At 39.1% G+C, this 23,616-nt stretch overlaps 1 protein-coding gene across 2 annotated transcripts in view; it reads right to left on the minus strand.

Annotated features, from left to right (window-relative positions):
- GBE1 (1,4-alpha-glucan branching enzyme 1) overlaps positions 1-14,074 on the minus strand; it is a 318,328-nt gene extending 304,254 nt beyond the window's left edge. Inside the window, exon 1 of one of the 2 annotated variants that reach the window (XM_025282385.3) lies at positions 13,672-14,074. In XM_025282385.3, coding sequence (XP_025138170.3) covers positions 13,672-13,823 — 152 coding nt within the window. In that variant the 5' untranslated portion in view covers positions 13,824-14,074. The remainder of the gene's footprint in view (positions 1-13,671) is intronic. The other variant, XM_025282389.3, reaches the window with a different exon arrangement.
- Between the last annotated feature and the right edge of the window lie 9,542 nt (positions 14,075-23,616).

The raw sequence follows: 23,616 nt of genomic DNA on the forward strand, positions 1-23,616 counted from the left end.
CAGTCGAGTCCGACTCTTAGCAACCCCATGGACTGCAGCCTACCAGGCTCCTCCATCCATGCGATTTTCCAGGCAAGAGTACTGGAGTGGGGTGCCATTGCCTTCTCCACTTATAATACCTAATACAACGTAAATATGTAAATAGTTGTAAACACAATGTAAATGGTATGTAAATGGTTGCCAGCACAAAGCAAGTTCCAAGTTTTTCTCTCTGGAACTTTCTGGAATTTTTTTATTCCCAAATATTTTGAATCATGGTTGGTTGAATCCTCAGATGTGGAACCTGCAGACTCTGAGGACCAACTGTAGTTTTAATTTAATATCTTAACTATCATATCCTTTGACTCTTTCCAAAAAATGAGTCCCTTAGACTTTGTCCACATTGAAGACTAAGTCCTCTCTTTATAAAGAAATAATTTCAAGTGCTTAACGTAATTCAAGTGAATTCCTTTGTTCTATGTAGTCCCCTTCCTTAACAGAACAGGACATGATTTTATTTGTCTTACAATGCATTTTATGCACAAATATCTTCTATAATCATGTTTACTTATAATCTCTTCAATTAGAGCTCCCATCAAGTATGATGATGTGTGTGCTCAGTCATGTCCAACTCTGCAACCCCATGGACTGTAGCCCACTAGGCCCCTCTGTCCACGGGGATTCTCCAAGCAAGAATACTGGAGTGGGTTGTCATTTCCTCCTCCAGGGGATCTTCCCTACCCAGGGATCCAAACTGTGTCTTCTGCCACAACCCCTGCATTGCACATGGATACTTTACATCTGAGCCACCAGAGAAGCCCCTCATCAAGTAGGAAGTGTTATCTTTTATTTATTCCACTATCACATAGAAAAATGCCTGAGACAAAGACGATAGCAAAAATTGGTTTGTTAAATAGAAAATTAAGCCGACAGCCTGTAACTCATATATCCATGTATACCCTTGAACAATATATGTGGAGAATAATTTTCTTTATGTGATCACTATATCTATCTTATCTTAAAGACCCCTATTCAGTGAAACTCATGATAAAAATGTAAGAAAAGTAACTTTCATACTAAAATAAAACCACTTTTACTGAAAACAAGTTAGAAAATCATTATGACCATTGAAATAAAAATCTGATTAACAATACTAGTATGCATGTGTACATGCTAAAGTTACTTCATTCTTGTCCAACTTTGTGCGACCCTATGGACTGCAGCCCTCCAGGCTCCTATGTCCATGGGATTCTCCAGGCAAGAATACTGGAGTGGGTTGCCATGCCCTCCTCCAGGGGATCCTCCCGACCCAGGGATGGAACACATGTCTCTTAAGTCTCCTGCATTGGTAGGTGGGTTCTTTACCACTAGAGCCACCTGGGAATCCCAAAACTAGTATATATGGATTAATTATTTTCAAAAACCTAGAATATTTGCTTAAAACTAATTTGGCCCATGACAAAACTCAGTTTTGAACTAAAGAACTAAACACACCTTGCATTGCTCCTCAAAATACCATCTGATTAACAGTAGCATCAGCACCATCTGTTCAGCTTAGTCACTCAGTCGTGTCTGACTCTTTGTGACCCCATGAACTGCAGCACGCCAGGCTTCCCTGTCCATCACCAACTCCTGGAACTTGCTCAAACTCATATCCATCAAGTCAGTGATGCCATTCAACCATCTCATCCTCTGTCATCCCCTTCTCCTTCTGCCTTCAATCTTTCCCAGCAAACAGGGTGTTTTCTAATGAGTCAGTTTTCTGCATCAGGTGGCCAAAGTATTGGAGCTTCAGTATCAGTCTTATTAATATTCAAGACTGATTTCCTTTAGGACTGACTGACTTGATCTCCTTGCAGTCCAAAGGACTCAAGAATCTTCTCCAACACCACAGTTCAAAACCATCAATTGGAAGCTTCTTAAAAATGCAGAATCTCAGGCTCAATGCACATAAAATGAATCTCAGGCTCAATGCACATAAAATGAATCTCAGGCTCAATGCACATAAAATGATGTTTACATATATTGTAATAAAAATTATTATCGTGACAATGATGATGTCTATTTATTATCAACAGAGTTTTCAGAAACCTCTTTCAGATGTTTAGTGCCTCAGACCCATCATAGCTAGTAATCGTTGTAGAATGTACAAATTCTCAGAAGTTCCACTTTACTTTTCTGTTTAAAGTGGATAAATTTTTAGCTATCTTATTCATAAATTTTGCAAAATAATTTACTAACAAACAAGATGTTATGTTTCATCTCATAACATCTAACCAGTTTGCTTGGAAATGGACATGCCCAGATTTATGATTATTAATAGCACAATGAATCCTGATAAATATCAAAATAAATATTAAGACTGAAATAAAACCAAAGGCTAGTCTCAGTCAGATTAAAAAGCAACTAATCTTGGGAAATATTAATATTAGCATTACCTTTGTTAAAATTTAACAAATTCATTTCTACAAATGAGAGTATAACATCAAATTTTGGAAATTGACCTGTGATTGAAGTCAAGTAAACAGACACATTGAGTTAATAAAATATTATTTTTCAAAGTAATATTTTTAATAATACAGAACTGAAAAATATACAATACTGACAAATGAGTAGGTTCTAAGTAGAAGACATGAAATAAGAAAAACTTTGGAAATTAAAATTACAAATCCTATCTGTACAGAGTAATATCTATATGTGTTTGGAATATAAATCAATAGGATAATGCTATAACATGATAAAAAATATGCAAATTAAAAACCGTAAAAATTCTCAAGTAACTACTTGAGGATAAATTATTATTATCTTTCACAAATTATTTTTCTTCTGCTTCCTAAAGTTTGATGGGCTGCCATATGATAATAACCAAAAGTTAAAACAAGATCTTAGAAATAAGAAAACTGACAGGTTAATTAGTTCCCACTGCTTTTAATAATCTAGAATATACATAAAAATTGTCATCATTTATATATTTCAGTGAGACCTAACTAAAGGCTAATTTTTTTTTGATCAGGTGGCTCCCCAATATGTCTGTCAGAGTTTAAAGGTGAAAGTGATTCCTTAAAAAGGAATTTTTTTTTAAATCCCTTCAAACCTTAAGCAAAAATTAAACTCCAAATAGATCAAATGTAAAATGTAAAACAATAAAACTTCTAAGAGAAAACATCAGAGGAAATCTTCAGATCCTAGAGCTAGACAAAGAAATCTTACAGGTGACAACAAAAACACAACCCACACAACAAAACAAAATCAATAAACAGATTTCATCAAAATTTTAAACTTTTATCTGTGCAAGACACTGTTACGAAGATGAAAAGGCAAAGTTACAGCCTAGGATAAAATATCTGCAAAACAAATATCTGACAGTGGATTTGTATCTAGAATATGTAAAGAAGTTTCAAAATTCAAAGATTAAAAAAAAGAAAGACCAATCCAGTTAGCAAATGGACTAAAGATGGAAAGAGACATTTCACCAAAGAGGATACATAAATGGTAAATAACACTTTAAAAGACTTTCAACATAATCAGCTATTAGAAAAATGCAAATTAAAACTACACTGGCCTATCACTACAAACCTAATATAAGAGCTAACATTTTTAAAAGTGCATTACCAAATGCTGGGAAGGATGCAATGAACTAGTTCCCTCATACAGTTCTGGTGGGAATACAAAATGATACAGATACCATGATAAATAGTTTGGCAATTTCATACAAACGTAAACCTACATTTTCTATTGTTGTTGTTCAGTTGCTAGGTTATATCCGACTCTACGTGACTCCACGGACTGTAGAAGAACCGTCAGGCTCCTCTATCCATGGAATTCTCCAGGCAAGAATACTGGAGTGGGTTGCCATTTCCTTCTCCATTTACCATAGGACCCAACAATTACACTCCTACATAGTTCTCCCAAAGAAATAACATCCAAATATAATATATATATCTTAGCTTAACTGCAATATTTTTAATAGCCAAAAACTAGAAATAATCCTAATGTCCTTCAACAGGTGAATGGATTAACTGTGGTAAACCCATTCAATCGAATACTATTCAGTGACAAAAAGGAACAAACTACTGATATATGCAATTTGAATGGATCTCAAAGGCACACTCTGAGTGAAAAAAAGTCAACTTCAAAGATCATATATTCTATGATTTAATTAATATAACATTCAAAAAAAATGGAAAATATTAGAGAGATATAAAACAGATTAGTAATTGCCAGAGTTTAGGGATGGAGGGAATGGGAGTAGTTTAACTATAAATGAATGTCGAGTTCCTTTGTGGTGATGGAATGGTTCTGTATCTTCATTGTAATGCCAGTTGTATGAATGTATACGTGTAATAAAACTGCACAGAAGTATATGTAGAGACTGTTGAAAACTAAATAAGGTCTGCAGATTGTATCAATGTCAATTTCCTGGTTTTGAAACTGCAATACAGTTAAGCAACATATTACCACTGGGGCAAGCTTGGCTATTATGACAGGAACCTTCTCTGTACTATTGTTGCAACTTCCTGTGGTCTGTAATTATTTTGACATAATTTTTAAATCCAGTCTAACACAATTCACACTGTATTTTTTACTGTCCTCTAACTCTAAAGTTACCTTAAACCTACCACAACCAACTTCAGTTTTGATAGCTTTCTTATTTGTCTGTATTTCCTGCTTATGTGTTGTATTTCTGAGTAGAGGTTTCCTTAATACTACATGGATAGCACATAGTTTTCAATAAGGGCATTTTAGGGAAGTGAAGCAAAAAGGGACTCATTCACTTCACCCACTCCTATCACTAGCAAGCACAATTTACACAACTAAAAGAGCGCTGACAACCTAAATGGTCACGAAGATGAAAGACTCATACATGTAAACAAAAGCACAAATAAACAAACAAAAATGTCAGGGGTTATCAATGCTGAAAAATAAGAACTAGAGGAGGAAAAAAGCTTGGAAATGACAAACATGAATTTGGTTGTGAATCTCTAGAATCCTGGAAAAATAACCAATCCTCTTGAGAAAAGACTGTAAAACAATGAAAAAGCAATGGTAACTCACACATCAGTTACTCCTGACCTCCAAATAGCAGTATAAAATGATCATGGGTAACAGACCTATAACCTCTTAGAAAAAAAAAAAAAACTAATATGACCCCACATACATTACTGATCTATTCGATATCAAAGAGGAATCATTATGCTGTCTTCACTGTCTAAGACAAAAAAGGAGAATCCCATTCTTCCACAAATTGCTCATTATTGTCAGAGAAGAAACACTGATGATAAGAAACTATGATGAAGAAACTATGATGATAAAACCTATATGTATATGTTAAGTCTGTAGCAGGTATGTTCTGAAGAACAAAGCATACACATCTTAAGCTTTTAGAAGAATAGTGTGAAAGTCCATAAACTTGTATGTAGTTAGGTAACAAAAGACAATTCATAGTTTGAAGACTGAGCATTAACTAACTTATCATCTTTAATTTAGTTCTTTTCTTTCTTCTAGCTCCACAAATACAATATTCTTCAAATAACTTAAAAATAAAGCAGATCATTTTTGAGTGAGCCCAAGAGAAATTGGAAAAATTTTTAGTAATTGATAAACTCATTTCCTCTCAAAACATCCTCATATTTTTAAGAGTAAAATACCTATGAAATTTAAAAGAGAAGACAGCAGTGCTCCCCAAATCACTGGGCCAGGTGACAGAGGTGGAACAAATAGGTTCATCTCAGACTAAAGCAAGCACAAAGGTCTGTACATGTTCCAGGAGAAGAATTCAGAAAAATACAGATAGGGTACAGCAAAGTGAAAGCCAAGCCCCAGAGGCTGGTGATTCTGAGGGACCTGGCTACAGACTTCTCTTCAAAGTGGAAATGCCTGGATTCTGCTCATAAAGATTTGTACTCAGATATGATATTGGGGAACTATAGCACGATCTCACTGGTACATTTCATCTTTAGCCAGATATGGACTCCTCATTGGAGCAAAGGAAAGAGCTGAGTGAAGTTGTGATAGATGAGGTCAAAGGCATTTCTCAGGAGAATATGTGTGCAATGGAAAGCCCATTGATTACGCAGGCTCACTTTCAGCTAAGGATGGCCATGACATGGGACAGCTCTAGTCAATAATTTGCAAACTCTAAGAATGAGATGGAGTTTACAGGTAAACTAACACATGCTTGGCTAAAATTGGACATAGTGAGTTGGCCTGTATTCCTGTTAGGAAGATAGATATGGTCTCAAGATATGCCCAGCCATCTTCTAAGAGTAAAAATGAAAACCATATGCTAAAGATAGTAGAGGTCAAAGATAAATGATGAATCAATGCTTAGGACCAAATCACTTACCTTCACGTTCTTTGTGAAAAATACAAAACTCTATGTCCATAAGTCATAGTTTGTGGGATTTTCTGTTCTTTGAGAGCATGTTTGATTTCTGTTACATATACCTAAATACATAACTGATTTGATCATGTTCAAAAATAGGGAATGTACTTGTATTATGCAGTTATTCATAATTAAATACTATCTGTGACTAGCTGCTTATCATTTATGAAAATAAAAATAAATTGATGATATTGAGTAGCATATGATTTTATTAGTAAGAAAAAATATTTCTCACTTGCTAAATATTTGGAAAACTTCAAGGTTACATATATAAGAAATATATATGCAGACTTGGTTTCTAATTATCACATTTTGGATTATCACCTAGAGGATATACCCAGAAACCATCTAATGACAATTTATTCCTCAATGGATCTACTAAAACACACATGAATATTTCATTCCTTTGTTTTATGTATCTTACTACAAATTCAAACATACTGAAAATAACTGAAATCATCAGATAAAAAGAGAGGATAAAATAGACAAGGTAAGACATGGGATTTAAATTTTTTATTAATAGATCATAAGTTCAGACTCCCACTAGATAATTCTCTCATTTGCAAAATTTTAAGCTGCTATTATATATTTTTCCTACTTATTTTCAAAGTTGTTTCTGCTATTAGTAAACTCAGTATGACCATTCCTCCAAGTGACCAGAGTTCAGGAGGAAGAAATTCCCTGCAGCTGATTGATGCCCAAGAATATGAACACTGAGCAGTCACATGAAAGAAGACAAAAAACAGAAAAGGAAGATCAAGAGAAGAGTGACTTTAGGTTTCTACAGTCGAGCATTTACCTCTCTCAATAAACGGAGCTTTGTGCTCATTATATCCCACCACTCATCTTGCCTTCAGCTTGTAGTAAACTGGCAATTGCTTTATGATTTTGTCTCCGTGTTAGGGATCAAAGTTTAAACATATTCTTTTCTTTCTCCATTAGATGATGATTAAAACTACCATCTCCTCGCCTCATTCACACAGTTGCACTGTTGGTAAAGAGAAGGCTTAAGATAAAGATGCTGTTAAGCAGCAAAGAACTGTAGGGAATTTCTGGTCAGGTTTTTCATCTGATGGTTAATTTCAGGATACAGGATTAAAGCTTATCTTTACATATATTCCTCGTCCTCAATGCACCCCTATGAGGTGAGAGCAATTAATATTTTTCTGAGAGAGAAACTAAGGTTCACAGAGGTTGACTAATTTGCCCTTGAGTTTGAAGCTATTTAGCATTCATGACAGCTAAAATTCAAACTTCATTTTGCTCTTGCACTTTGCAACATGGACACTCTGCCATATGTTCATTTTTTTCCATATTACATGTGAAGAAACTAAATTTAGGATCAAGTTATTATGATCTTTTATTTTTTTTTATTATGATCTTTTAAACAATAGAAATCACTACATTAGGATAGCCACTATAACTTAATGCCAACTGCACAATAAATTAGTGAATGTAAATTGTATAACATATGTCTAAAGTGGATTTTTGCCTTCTTTCGATGTACTGGGCTTCTGTTACACTAAACACAAAACAGAATAGGGCTAATTTTGGATTTTAAGATCAAAAAAATCTGGACTCAAAACAGTAGTGAGCCTCTCCTGATAAGTGGACATCAATACAAAAAGAGAATCCACTCTTCAGTGAAATAATAAAGTCACTTTAGAATGAAAGGCACCTGATAGCAGCAGTTCTCTCCAATGAAAACACTCATGTTTTCCTTTAATATCTCTATACGCATAATTCAAGTTGAGCACATGCTTTTAAATACAAGCAGCATGATATACTTATCAATCTAAAACAATAGCACATTTCACAGGGTCTGTGTTATTATTATCTCGATGATTAACTGGGGTCAGCCTGGTGGGAGCCAAACTGAATCCTCTGAGAAGTTATCACTAAGTCGTTTCTTAAGAGATGGTGCAGCAGGCTTTAGTTTAGAACCTACACTACACCAGTTTAGAACCTACACTAGACCAAATGCTCCATGGAGTCATTTTAAGGCACTTTGAAAATGAGAAGAGGTCAGAGCCTCTTGCCCATCACTATAAAGAATTCAGGAGTGACTCAAGAGTTAGTACAGATCTTAGCTGCAAAGAACAGAAGAGCAGGCCAGGTACAACTGGTAATTTTTGGATTCTTTTTTGCCTTCTAGAATATGGACATATTCTAGAGTTATAGACTTTTTTCAAAGTCTACAACTTGGCTAGACACTGAGAAAAGTGCACCATTCAGCTACAATATAAAATTCCTGCACCGTGAGAATCAATTTTTGGTGTGGCTGCTGATATACAAACTCTAATCTACATTCTAATTCTGATTAGACACCAGTGTAAAAGCTATTTTCATTTTTAACAAAATAGGGATGTTCACTGTAATTGTGATACTTAACACAGTTGGGCTCACAAAAACCTCTCTTCCCATTCTTGAGCATGCAATTTGACCTGAGGCTGTCTTCAAACTGAATATTTCTTCAGTGATTAAACCCATAGTCTCTGTGGAGTATGGAAATACCTAATTAATAACAAATTTCTTTATTTCTCCAGTTATTTTTAGCTTTTTACTTGAACATACATTCCTTTACCCTAGACACACAACTCCTGGTAACTACCCCTTCTTCTCTGTCCATCCATCCTAGCTAACCTTTTTAGCTTAAAGTGAGCTGACCTGAGACTTACTGATGTAGAAAAGAGAAAAGCAAATGCAAAAGACATTAATTCATTCATTCAACTACTATACTGTTTCCTATAGACCATTTTTACAGTCGGAGAATATAACAGCGAGCAAAGACTATGGACAGCGTACCCACCCATAGGAGCAAATAATGTAGGGGGAGACACAACAGAGCAAAAACACAACTGGATTACAGCGGATAATCATCCTTACAATGCAGGTTTCCAAGGTGGTAGGTAAGAGGTGGGAAAAAGGTTTGAGGCTGAGAAGAGGTCAGGAAAGGCGTGTAATTCATCTCTAGCCTGTGCCGTCAAGCATGTACAGGCACTAACAAGACAGAAGCAAAGTATGCAGCAAGCAGAAGAAATAAACTACTAGAACCACAGCCAGACCCACAGCTAGACCAAAACATGGTCTGGTGTCCAGGACAGAACAAAGTTCCAGAAAACTTCAAATTGATATTCTTTAAACATTTGGTAACGATCTATTCAAGTTATTCTAGTGATATTTTGGTGCCCCTTATAGAATAGTCTGCAGACATCCCAGCTTCCTCTTTACATTGAGCCCCATTCTGATTAGATGGTACCCAGTGAGAAGGAAGGTACACAGATGCTAAAAAAGTCAACAGGGACCAGATAATAGTCTTCTAGGTCATGAGAAAGAGACCACACTATACTTTAAGAGCCATGGAACTGTTGAGAAGATCTCAAAAGAGAGAACAACTGTGAGCTGTTTTTATAAACCAGGTTAGAGATACTAGCAACTTGAGTATGAGCATAGCAGTAGGAATACAGTGCCACATATACTTGAAAGAAGCTAGGAGCTACTGTTGATTAGACTTGGAGACAAAAAGGAAAAGGGGAAAGGACTAATTAATACCACACATGGAGAAAAGGTATAAAAGGATGATCAGGCTTGGGGTGAAAAACCCTAAGTTCAGTTTTATACACTTTGAGTATTACATTTACAGTACATCAAAATGCAGACACTGATAGTAAGACCAGAAGACTAAGACCAGGGGAGATTTAGGGTGAAAACAGATGTGGGCAGCCTCTGTACACAGATGGAATTCTTGGGATGGATGAGAATGCCTAGGGAAAGTATGCATATAAAATAGAAATACATAAAGGAACCAAACGAAGAGCCCTGAGAATCTCTTGTATTAATAATCTGAAAGAGGCTAAGGAGAAACCACTAGAGATGATGGAAGAAAAACAAAAGCTACAGTATCATGGCGTCAAGGATCTAATAAGTGGTCCAAAATGTCCAATACTAGAGATAAAGAAATATGTGCTAAATTACCAAGAAGTCGTTTTTTATGAACTTGTTGAAACAGTTTTAGTAAAGAAAGATTAATTCCAGCTACAGCGAGTCATGAGAACAACTCATCACTGGGCCAGATCTCAGGTTCTTCATGTGTAAAACAGGAAAAACAAAAAAGCACCCACTCTTCCTACCTTGTAGTTCTGTTACAAGGATTCAATACTATAATATATATAAAAGTTACTATATAAACTTTAAACACAGGGTATATATAAGTATTACTGCAACTAGGTTGTTCATCCTGCTGTTCACAAATGTGTTTTCTGTTCCACCCACACGGTTGAGAAGTCACATTTGACTTACACTGGCCAATATATGAATCAGCTGAAGTAGCTGATTGCTAGGCAAAACCTGTAAGAAAACAGTACATAGTTCAACATTTCCTCTGTTCCTTGCCACTGACACTTTAGAAACATGTTTCAAAATGAAGGCTTCCTCAGCCTAGATCTTTGAATGACTGCCATGAGAAGAGCCCGACTCCTGCTGGCATGTAACACGGGGACAAGCAATTAGTGCTTGTTTTCAAGCACTAAGATGTTTGAATTATGATACAGCAACTAACTGCCATATAAATAACAGGAAAAAAATAAAAAGCAGAAAGCCAAAAAGAAAATCCTATCTTAGGAGGTAATCAATGAGACATCATACGGCCTATCACACAAAATAATGTCTAATTTTTATTTTATGGCACAAAGTAATTCACTAATCATCACACTTGATTCAAAATTCTTATAGTTACAGAAAAGGTAAGAAAGAACAAATGTATATTGAGAAATTTCTAATGAAGACACGGTTGTTGGAGAATAAGACAGTCCATCAGTGAGAAACTGCCTCCACCATCATTGTTATATTGGTGCTATTTGCACTCTAAATTTTCTTCACTGCTTAGTAAGCAAACTTTGCACCTATGTTTGGTTGTATATTTGTGTTAGGCCAAAGATACACTGCCTGAGTGGATGATTAGAAATGAAGAGAAAATAGGACTAGTAATCAGGACCAAACTCTATGAAGGAGAAATTCTTTTATTCTTCAAATGCTAAAAGTTAAAGTTACTGCTGCCAAACACTAAATTACTATTTGATATGCCTAAATGGAACATGTGTGCTGAAAAATGGCAATTACTCAGAACCAAGGCCAGAAGTAGAATTCAGGTCAGAGTGAGGCACAAGGACGCACTGGACCAGCTTTTTCATCAAGAACACTGGAATGCCCCCACGTCTTTATTCTGGCCTTTGTCCCTCTCATGAGTTCTGACAAACCATGAAAGCACATCAAAACTGCTTCAATCCCAATGGAGTTGAAGTGAAAGAACATTAAAGAAACACTTACCAAGGGATGTTTATCTACCTGTGACTCTTTTTTTAAACAGAGAGGAAAAGAAACATAGACAAAACATTTCCATACCTCTTCTTTTAGAAATGTCTTATGTGTCATTTTACAAAGCATCCAAGAAAATTAGTGTCGTTATTAATAAGAACATCAAAAAAAATCTGACCATCATCTTTTGCTCTAAAAATTTTTGACTATTTCTAAATCATATCTAATCTTAAACAATGATAATTACATACTCAATTTCTCTGAAAGCACTACTGCAAAAACTGAAGGCAATTCACAAGGTTGTTCCCCAAATGGCTTATATAAAGGCCCAACATCTGATTAACCGAGCAACAACTCAAGGTGACTCCTTTGAGGAGATCTCACAGCATTAGGCGGCGCTAGTGTTAAAGAGCCTGCCTGCCAGTGAAGGAGACATATGACACATGGGTTCCATCACTGGGTCAGGAATATCCCCTGGAGGAGGGCATGGCAACCCACCCCAGTATTGTTACCTGGAGAGTTCCATGGACAGAGAAGTGTGGTAGGCTACAGTCCATAGGGTCGCACAGAGTCAGACACTATTGAAGAGATTTAGCAGGCACCCGTGCATTAGGCTATACAAGCTCTGGAATAAAGTGTTGTATTCAACTGTGTCCCTTACTTTTTGTTCCTAAGAAAGTGAAACTGCTCTGTCCTGTCCGACTCTTTGTGATCTCACAGACTGTAGACTGCCAGGCTCCTTCATCAATGGGCTTTTCCAGGCAAGAATACTGGAGTTGGTTGCCATTTCCTGCTCCAGGCGATTTTCCCAACCCAGGGATGGATCCTGGGTCTCCCACATTGCAGACAGACTCCTTACCCTCTCAGCCTAAGGGACCCTTAATAAAGAGGTGCTGAATAAGTAACAATGCCAGGTCATCAACCTAAGACTTTCTTTTCCAAACACCAATCAATTGTGTTTCATTATCCCCAATGCTGCTTCTTGCTAGCAACTACTATTAAGTATTCTACTTGAAACTATGACTAGGTATACTCTGTTGCCATGGTAGTTTTGAAGTGCCTCTGCTAAAAGGGCAGAAACCATTAAATCACAATGTGCTTATCTCACAAATATAACTACTATAACAACTATTTTAGTCTTAAAAATTATACCTTTTAAGTTGAGCTGACTACTGGAATTATTATCTTACCAACTTTAAAATAAGAGGAGATATGCTAAAAGTATACTAAATCGGCAAGTATACTAATTCTATTTTGGCTTTCCTTGACGTTCTCCATCTTCAGGATGACAATGTCAAACACGGATTAAGAGGGTTAAAAGGGGGGGAGGAGGGGAGCAAGATGACCAAGATACATTTAATCTTCTCTGAGAGGAGAAATATTAACAACGGGGCGGGGTGGGGGGAGTGGGGAAGCTGCCTGAAAGAATCCTATTGGATGTAAAGTCACAATATTGGCTATTAAATAAACGAGTAAGTTTTTAAAGCGCAGTTACACATGCCGGGTGTTGTGCACACGCAAATTCACAGGACCACCCTGGTGCATGGAAGAATCATTAAACCTGCAGTGCCACGGCCTCCCTCTGCATCAGCCCCCGAGGAAACGCGCAGGCTGGCAGCCAAAGCACACACCCAGTAGCACAAAATCGCCGATTCGAAGGGAGGAGACAGGGATGAGTAAAGTTTATTCAGCGCTTCTGCTTCTAGGCGGACGGTAAGAGTTGTCAACCCACAACTCCGGAAGCTGCTGAACCCAATTACTGAACTCAACCCTTAGTCCACGCTCAGAAGCTGCAACCCACCAAGGTGTGGGGCGGGGCCGGCGGGGGTGGAGCCGACGAGGGGCGGGGCCCGCATGCACAGAAGCAAAGGGGCGACGGGAGCCCAGAAGACCTGCTTCCTGGTTCAGAGGCGTGGCGGGTGTTGGCTGTGGCGGGGTGGGGTGGGGGTGGTTATCTGGGGATGGGGGGAGAGCTCCAAGGTCGGGGGCGGTACCTGCGCTGGAAGTCCGGAGCGTAGGGCTTCAGGTACGGGTCTGTCTCTAGAAGGCGGGCTAGTTCGGGCACGTCCGCCAGAGCGGCGGCTAGCGCCTCCTCAGAGCATTCGGCCCCAGCCGTCTCAGCCGGGGGACCTGCCGGAGCCGCCATCTTCCGCCGCAGCCCGCGTAGCCGAGGCTCGAGAGAGTCGAGTGGAACCGGAGCGGCCGCGGGAGCTTTAGCCAGGAAGAAAGCGGCGAAAGCGGAGCCAGAGGACGCCCGGGCGAGCCGAGGCGAACTGTGGAGGCCCAGGGCCCTTTATAGCCGCATGGGACGGCCCCCTGTCCCCCTTCTCCCCCCGCCGGCGGGGAGGAGCGGGGCCGGAGTGATCCCCAGACGCACGTCCCGCGAAGGGAGGAGGCGCCCAGACAGGCCCCTCCGCCTACTCACGCGGCTCCCACCTGGAGGCCGTGGAGACCGGCCCTTTCTTCCCTCAGCGGTTCAGCCGGGGGTCCTGGCAGACCTTGACCCACCCTGACCTCATTCTTAGCTCCGCAGCAACTTAGCTTCCCCTCCCCCCCCCCCGCCCCGCCCCTCAGCTTTTCTTTTTTAAACAACTCACTGGCAGCATATCTTCCAGATGGATGTATGGGTTTTTGGAAGGAACTTTTCCTCTTGAGAGTTTTTTATTGTTAGCTGAGTGTTTCAGACAGTTCAAGAATTCACTGTGAGGGGAACAGTGAAGTATCCGTTCTCTCCCAGAACAGTCAAGGGATAGAACAATACCGTTGAAAAAAATCTTCGTATAGCCTCTTTAGCAGTACTCTCCTCGGTTTTCTCTGTCTCGAGTTTAACCAAAAGGCAACATCCTGAAATCATCCCTGCTAAGTCACTTCAGTCGTGTCCGACTCTGTGTGACCCCATAGACAGCAGCCACCAGGCTCCCCCGTCCCTAGGATTCTCCAGGCAAGAACACTGGAGTGGGTTGCCATTTCCTTCTCCAATGCATGAAAGTGAAAAGGGAAAGTGAAGTCGCTCAGTGGTGTCCGACTCTTAGCGACCCCCTGGACTGCAGCCTACCAGGCTCCTCCATCCATGGGATTTTCCAAGCAAAGTGCTGGAGTAGGGTGCCATTGCCTTCTCCGGAAATCATCCCAGGGATACTCTAATGTTCTGGTGTTATTCTCAGGGTTACCAGCGATTGAGGATTGAAATTATGAAAGAACTTTTACCATGCCCAATACCTCAAGAAAGAAAGACCCTTTGTCTTTTTAATTACTGTAAACAAGCTTCAACAATTCAACTATTCTTAAGGAGACAAACAGTACAGGCAAGAGCATTAAATTGGGATTCAACTGGGCCACTTATTAAGGAAGTGATAAAGCAAGCAATCTCTTCCTCTTTGCTTAAGAATGGGGCCTAGTAGGTGATCTCCCCAACTTGGAACGTACTTACGTTCTTTCATTCCCGTTAACTGGCTTTTAATTCCCAGATCTTTTTTTAAGACTACAGATTGTTCCCTAAAACAAGTGGACCCACCAACCCAGGAGTCTCCAAGCTAGTCTGTATCTAGAAACTTGGAGAGGCTTGGTGAGTATCTGTCTCAGTCAAGACCGCGATGTGTGGCGAATCCAAGAGGCTATGGAGAAGGACATGTTGATCGGCCATGGACCTTCGATTTTAAAGCGTTCAAAACATTTTTTGTGAAAGGGTTAATGATGACTTGATGAAAGATTATCTAGTAACAGCCTCAAAGATAAATAGTGGAGGACTTGGAAAACCTTCAGAAAGACAACATTCAAACATTTATAAATTATAAAATAACACTTGAAACTCAGAAATGCAATACCCAGTAGATCACAGACCTGTATTTCCAGTCCTAAACTTTTCTCAGAAATCCAGGTTCGTATTGCTACCTGCCTATTGAAATCACTATTTATCTACTTTAGAGTCCTAAACCAAGCATCTCCATAAAATACTAAGTCAGTCTTCTCATCCTTTTTGCTATCACTCATTCAGGCAACCTGTTTCTCTTCTTCCTTTTCTCACCTCCAATCCATTCTCTAGTGTTTCCCAGGCTTTAATGTGCCTATTGTTAGGTAGTTAGAATAGGGAAAAGGAGTTCAGAATGGTGGTAGCTAAAAGACAAGGAAAGGAAAAGCAGGAGAAAATAGAACAAAGGAAAGTCCAAGGACCTGAATGAGGCCCTCAGGTAGAACAACCAGCACTCCTAGCTAGCCCAGTTTACATAGGGCAGGCCCTGGGGTCAGGGTGACATATAAAAAGAGGAGCCAAAATTGGACTGATTGGACCAGGAGGCCTCGCTTCTCTTCTGTCTTTTGGGGCGGCATGCCCTCCCACCTCGAGGCTGTATTTTCCTTTGCTTTCTAAATAAAACTGAGCTGTAACATGTAACTGTAACAGTGGTCCAAGCTTCAAATTTTTGTTGTTACGAGACAGAACCCAGGAAATTACAAACTCCCCCTACACTATGAATCACCTAGGGATCCTGTTAAAAGTTCAGACTCTTGTTTCTGAGTGGTGACTCAAATTTTGAAATTTTAGCAAGTTCCAGAGGTGATGCTGCCACTGCAGGTTGGAAGCCCAGTTTGAATAGTAAGGCTCCATGCAAGGAATAAATCTTACAACCTAAATGACATGCTTGGTTTGTGAAAGTGACAGTCACTTAGTCATGTCCAACTCTGTGACCCCATGGACTTAACAATCCAAGGAATTCTCCAGGACAGAATCCTGGAGTGGGTAGTCTTACCCTTCTCCAGGGGAATCTTCCCAACCCAGGGGTCGAACCCAGGTCTCCCACGTTGCAGCCGGATTCTTTACCAGCTAAGCCACAAGGGAAGCCCATACTTAGTTTACCTGAAGTTAAATATAAACTCCTTGCTCTTCCTAATAAGACTTCATAATCTGATCCCTGACTACCTTTCTATCATTTACCATTCTCCAGCTTTACTAGTCTGAGATCACACTGACTTTCTTGAAACCCACCTAGCACTTTGTCTCTGAGATTTTGCCCTTTCCTCTGTTAGGAATTTGCGTCCCATAGCTGTTTCCCTCCCAGGATTCACTGAGGTCTCACCATAAATGTCAGCTCATCTCTGAAAAGCCTCTAATTCCACTATCTAAATATTTCAATAAACAGTTAAAATTTAGGTGTTTCTTTTTTATTTATTGATCTCCCCTTTTACGATGTAAACTCCAAGAGAGTAGAGGTGTTTTCTACCTTGTTTACTACTGAACAGATATTTATTGAAATCCCATATGCCAGCCAGTTTCCTAGATACTTTAGTGATTAGTGATGGATGATACAACTCCCCACTGCCCATAAAGCTCATAGAATAGGTAAATCTGTAGAGATAGCAAGCGGAGTATTGGTTTCAGAGGGCTGAAGGAAATAGAAAGTGACTACTAATGGGTAGGGTCTTCCCTGGTGGCCCAGCGGTAAAAAAATCCACCTGATTTGCAGGAGACGCAGGTTCAATCCCTGGGTTTGGAAGAGCCCCTGGAGGAGGAAATGGTAACCTGCCCATTTCTTGCCAGGAAAATCCCATGGACAGAGGAGCCTGGCAGACCACAGTCTGTCCATGGTGTTGCAAAGAACTGGATGTGAGTGAGCATGTGCCTGCACACGCATGCACATGCACACATACACACACACACTAATGCATAGAGGGTTTCTTTTACGTGTAATAGAAATTTTCTAGAATTGATCATGGTCATGGTTGCACAGCTCTGTGGCTAGACTCAAAACTATTGGAATTGTACACTTTAAGTAGATTCATGGTATGTGGATTATAGCTCAGTAAAGTTGTTTTTAAAATACCATAATAAAATTTTTAAAGTAGAAATAATATGAAATATATTCTTTAACATATATCCCCTATTGAAAATCACTAGGAGAAAAAGAAAACCAGATCTATAATCAAACTCCAGAGAGAAAAGTAAAAATAAGTAATTTCAAAGTAAAAACCACCAATGATGATAAAGGAGAATGTGATTTCTGAGAAGACAAACTTCAGAAAGAAGAAAATAATAGTAACCCTTTTATCTTTAATAATGTCATTCATGACCCAGGTTCCTTGGTTTTCATTTCCTCATACCAGCAGCAATAGCGAGAGGTATACAGATGACACCACCCTTATGGTAGAAAGCGAAGAAGAACTAAAGAGCCTCTTGAAGAAGGTGAAAGAGGAGAGTGAAAAAGTTGGCTGGAGAGTGAGAGGGTGGGAAGATTTGGGAGAATGGCATTGAAACATGTAAAATATCATGTATGAAATGAGTTGCCAGTCCAGGTTCAATGCACGATACTGGATGCTTGGGGCTGGTGCACTGGGATGACCCAGAGGGATGGAATGGGGAGGGAGGAGGGAGGAGGGTCCAGGATGGGAAACACATGTATACCTGTGGCAGATTCATTTTGATATTTGGCAAAACTAATTCAATTATGTAAAGTTTAAAAAAAAAAAAAAAAAAAAAACCTCAGCATTTAGAAAACTAAGTTCATGGCATCTGGTCCCATCATTTCATGGCAAATAGATGGTGAAACAGTGGAAATAGTGACAGACTTTATTTTCTTGGGCTCCAAAATCACTGCAGATGGTGACTGCAGCCATGAAATGCAAAGACGCTTGCTCCTTGGAAGTAAAGTTATGACCAACCTAGACAGCATATTAAAAAGCAGAGACATTACTTTACCAACAAAGGTCCATCTAGTCAAAGCTATGGTTTTTTCCAATAGTCATGTATGGATGTGAGAGCTGAACTATAAAGAAAGCTGAGCGCAGAAGAATGGATACTTTTGAACCATGGTGTTGTAGAAGACTCTTGGAGTCCCTTGAACAGCAAGGAGATCCAACCAGTCCATCTTAGAGGAAATCAGTCCTTCATATTCATTTTGAAGGACTGATGTTGAAGCTGAAACTCCAATACTTTGGCCACCTGATGTGAAGAGCTGACTCATTAGAAAAGACCCTGATGCTGGGAAAGATTGAAGGCAGGAACAGAAGGGAACAACAGAGGATGAGATGGTTGGATGGCATCACTGACTCAATGGACATGAGTTTGAGTAAACTCTGGGTGTTAGCAATGGACAGGGAGGCCTGGCGTGCTTCAGTCCATGCGGTTGCAAAGAGACACGACTGAGCAACTGAACTGAACTGAACTGAACTGAACAACTCTAAATAACAATTCCTCATAAGGCCATATCTAAAGGAAAGAAAAATGTTTATACTGTGCATTTTTGCTGAGAAAAAACTTTCCTTCGTATCTCTTTAAGTGAAGTTGCTCAGTCGTATCTGACTCTTTGCAACCCCATGGACTGTAGCCTATCAGGCTCCTCCATCCATGGGATTTTCCAGGCAAGATTGCTGGAGTTTGGATTGCCATTTCCTTCTCCAGGGGATCTTCCTGAGCCAGGAATTGAACCCAGGTCTCCAGCATTGCAGGCAGACACTTTACCATCTGAGCCACCAGGGAAGCCAGTATCTCTTTGGCTAGAGCTAAATCACATGACTACCCCTATACAACTGACATAGAGGAATGTGACCACCATGATTAGTTTAATTGGGATTCACTGCTTGAATTAATGGCAGCCCACTCCAGTATTCTTGCCTGGAAAATCCCATGGATGGCGGAGCCTGGTAGGCTACTGTCCATGTGGTCGCAAAGAGGTGGACACCACTGAGCAACTTCACTTCCCTTATTGCATTGCTGCCCAGCATCTGGATAAAATGATGTTTCATATGGAAAAAGAGGGATGGATAATCATTTATGCCATGTCTTCCTTTGCTATCCCTCCTAGATTCCTCTACCCAACGAAATTTGCCAGTGTTATTAACTATCTTATCTCCTTGTGATTGATTTTACTATACTCACAGGGCAAAACCTCAACCTAAAAATCAATGAATGTGCCTTCTCCATTCCTTCATCCAGACTGCTTCTGGGGCATACCAAAAAGAACAACAACAAAACCCCAATGACTATAGGAACAAAAACCTTCCTCATGCAAGGTAATCACAGTTTTACAAGACATGTACCGTATGAGGTATGTCCAAGCAAACAAGCAAATGAGGGCATTTGACCCATGGAAAAAGGACTATTTCCTTTGCTCAAAGGTGCTTCTCTCTCCTCAAGCTATGAATCCTTACAAGTGTGCCCACCAACAGAAAACACTTCTTTCTAAACCACAAAGGTGAGTGACAGCTCTGCCCTCAATTCTCTCCCTCTCCCTCGATCATAACATTCCTTTCTTCATTGCCAAGTTCTTCAGATATTATCTCATTTATTGTTTAACACACTGTGGGCTTACTTATGTTTCTACTACATTGAAACTCCATTTTCCAAAACACCCAAAATCACCTAGTTGTTAAACCCAATGGGTAGTTTTTAGTTCTTGTCCTATTTAATCTCTGAAGATTCAGAACTACTGGTCATTTTTTTCTCATCATTTGAGAAAGAAAAGGATATAAAGTTGTGACAAAATTTGAGATAATAAACATGTTTAACCACTGTGAGATAAGAGCAAGAAAATAAGTCAAGGACAAGATAATTCCTGAATAATGATGAAAGCACAGTAGAGAGTGGACATCCAACACCTGAAATAGTGCCATGTGGCTCAACCACTAGTTTGTTTTTTTTTTTTTTTCATGTTGTTGTTTGTTGATAAGCTAGGTGTGTGAGCTCAAAAACTAAGTATTTGAATGAAAACTAAAGTTGAAGGGTAAGTATAGCAGAAGGTTAGTAGGACTGAGAAACTTTTGCTGGTGACCATGTCATACAAATGCTTAGCCATGGAATTCAGTTAGTAAGGGTGACTAAAACAATAAAGGAATTAAAAGATCTTTGTTAGTGCTAGATATCGATTTAGCAAGGATAAGAGAAGAGGTTGACCAAAAGTTATTTGTGATTAGATAAGAGCAGTGACTGGATCCAGACCGCCTGAGTTCTGATCAGAGATCCTCCATATAAACCTTTGCGAATTTCCTTCTCGTGCCTTCATTTTCTTTTTTCTTTTGATTTTATTGGATTATGGTTGATTTACAATGTTGTGTTAGTTTCAGGTGTACAGCAAAATGATTCAGTTGTACATGTATTAATTATTTTTAGATTCTTTTTTCATACAGGTTATCACGGAATATTGAACAGAGGTCCCTCTGCTATATAATAGGTCATTATTAGTTATCAATCTTAGACATGGTAGTGTGCGTATGTTCATCCCAAGCTCCTGATTTGTCCCTCACTAGCACCACCCCTATATTTCCCCTTCAGTACTCATAAGTTTGTTTTCGACATCTGTAAGTCTGTTTCTATTTTGTAAATAAGGTCATTTTTATCATTTTAAAAATTAGATTCCAGTATGAGTAATATCATGATATTTATCTTTCTCTGACTTACTTCACTTCTCTGTAGGTCCATCCCCTTATGCTTTCATTTTTTTAATTGCAAAGTGTAGGGAGGATTAAATAAATCAGTTCAATTAAGTCACTCATTCGTGTCTGACTCTGCGATCCCGTGGACCTCAGCACGCCAGGCTTCCCTGTCCATCACCAATTCCCGGAGCTTGTTAAAATTCATGTCCATTGAGTCGGTGATGCCATCCAACCATCTTATCCCCTGTTGCCCCCTTCTGTTCCTGCCTTCAATCTTTCCCAGCATCAGGGTCTTTTCTAATGAGCCAGTTCTTCACATCAGGTGGCCAAAGTATTGCAGTTTCAGCTTCAACATCAGTCCTTCCAATGAATATTAAGGACTGATTTCCTTTAGGATGGACTGGTTGGATCTCCTTGCAGCCCAAGGAACTCTCAAGAGTCTTCTCCAACACCACAGTTCAAAAGCATCAATTCTTCAGCGCTCAGCTTTCTTCACAGTCCAACTCTCACATCCATACAACTGGAAACACCATAGCTTTGACTAAAAGAATTGTTCATTGTTTAATGAGTTCTTAGGGTAGCATCTATCATATAGTAAGCACTATATGTGCTAGCTATAGTTATTACTATTATTATTAATGGATAATGAGCTTATTTTAGAAGGAAAAGTGTGGCTTTTCTATCCCTATATCCATTACACACATTCAAATTTCTCCTTATTAATATTTAACTTATTCATTGATTCTGTATATGGAATACTTAAACATGGAACAAACATAAAGGTGGTTAGTTTTATTTATTTTACAAATTAAATATTTGAATGCTTACTATTTTTAAGCTTCATAGTAAAGCATTATGATCATTTATGGATGTGAGAGTTGGACTATAAAGAAAGCTGAGTGCCAAAGAATTGATGCTTTTGAACTGTGGTGTTGGAGAAGACTCTTGAGAGTCCCTTGGGCTGCAAGGAGATCCAACCAGTCCATCCTAAAGGAGATCAGTCCTGGGTGTTCATTGGAAGGATTGATGTTGAAGTTGAAACTCCAATACTTTGGCCACCTGATGAGAAGAGCTGACTCATTAGAAAAGACTCTGATGCTGGCAAAGATTGAGGGCAGGAGGAGAAGGGGGCAACAGAGGATGAGATGGTTGGATGGCATCACCGACTCAATGGACATGGGTTTGGGTGGACTCTGGGAGTTGATGATGGACAGGGAGGCCTGGTATGCTATGGTTCATGGGGTCGCAAAGAGTCAGACACAACTGAGTGACTGAACTGAACTGAAAGAATTTTATTATGATTAATTAATATATTCACAATATTAGACAATTCATACATGAAGGTTTAAACAATCACTGCTCAAATAATATACAGTTGTATTAATACTATATTTTAAAGTTCAATCAAATTTTAAAGTCCTATTATTTATCTAACTTCCTCTTGCTCTTTATCCTCATACCCCTTAGAACTGTAAGTATTATCTTCTTTGGAGTAATGGAAATTTAGTTAGACATATATCCCATGAAATTTCTCAATTAGAATGTTCTAAAACTCAGTAAGGCAAGGGTTACCTAATTCTATAAATTTACAAAAATATCATTGAAATTATACATTTCAATTATACATTTAAAACAGGTAAATTTTATGGTGTGTAAATTATACCTCATAAAGGTAGTTTAATAGTTTACCTTTCATAAGACTGTAACTAAGATTCTCCACTGAAAATGTAGATCTCATGACTGGCAAGTATTGGTATCCACTTATTCCTGGATTAAATTCAACAGAGACAATGGCCAGCCAAAAATCCCCTCTACCATCTGCCAAGCCTCTCAGGGGACTCTGAAGGAAAAGTACATTCTGTCTTCAGACTCATTCACCCTCTCACTTCTCTACTTAGATGGGCAAGTGGTGAGTGTTCAATGTGATAGTAATTGTTACCACCTGGAAATCAGAGTGAGGCAAACAGCTTTTCCAGAGATGGCATTTAATCATTTTTAGATTGGAGAAGGCAATGGCAACCCCCTCCAGTACTCTTACCTAGAAAATCCTATGGACGGAGGAGCCTGGTGGGCTGCAGTCCATGAGATCGCTAAGAGTCGGACATGACTGAGCGACTTTACTTTCACTTTTCACTTTCATGCATTGGAGAAGGAAATGGCAACCCACTCCAGTGTTCTTGCCCAGAGAATCCCAGGGACAGGGGAGCCTGGTGGGCTGCTGTCTATGGGGTCGCACAGAGTTGGACGTGACTGAAGTGACTTAGCAGCAGCAGCAGCATTTTTAGATGATAATCCTTTTCAATTACTTTTGTCCTAAACTGGGTGAGAACCAGTGATGTAAAGGTGAAATGCTCTAACTTCTGTGACAAAACCTCAGAGCATCTGGTCCTCTCCATTAGAATTTAAACAGACCTACCCAAGCAAAATGATGATTTTTATTCCACTGAAAGTACAGGCATCTTTTATGTCTTTATGTTATGTCTGGTGATTATTTTATATCTGAATTTTTTAGTACTTCACAACTGTTTGTTATTTGAAAATTTTACGAACTTTCAGGTGCAAAATCTTATAAGAAAGAA

The sequence above is a fragment of the Bubalus bubalis genome, chromosome 1, assembly GCF_019923935.1.
Source record: "Bubalus bubalis isolate 160015118507 breed Murrah chromosome 1, NDDB_SH_1, whole genome shotgun sequence".
NCBI classification, from domain to species: domain Eukaryota; kingdom Metazoa; phylum Chordata; class Mammalia; order Artiodactyla; family Bovidae; genus Bubalus; species Bubalus bubalis.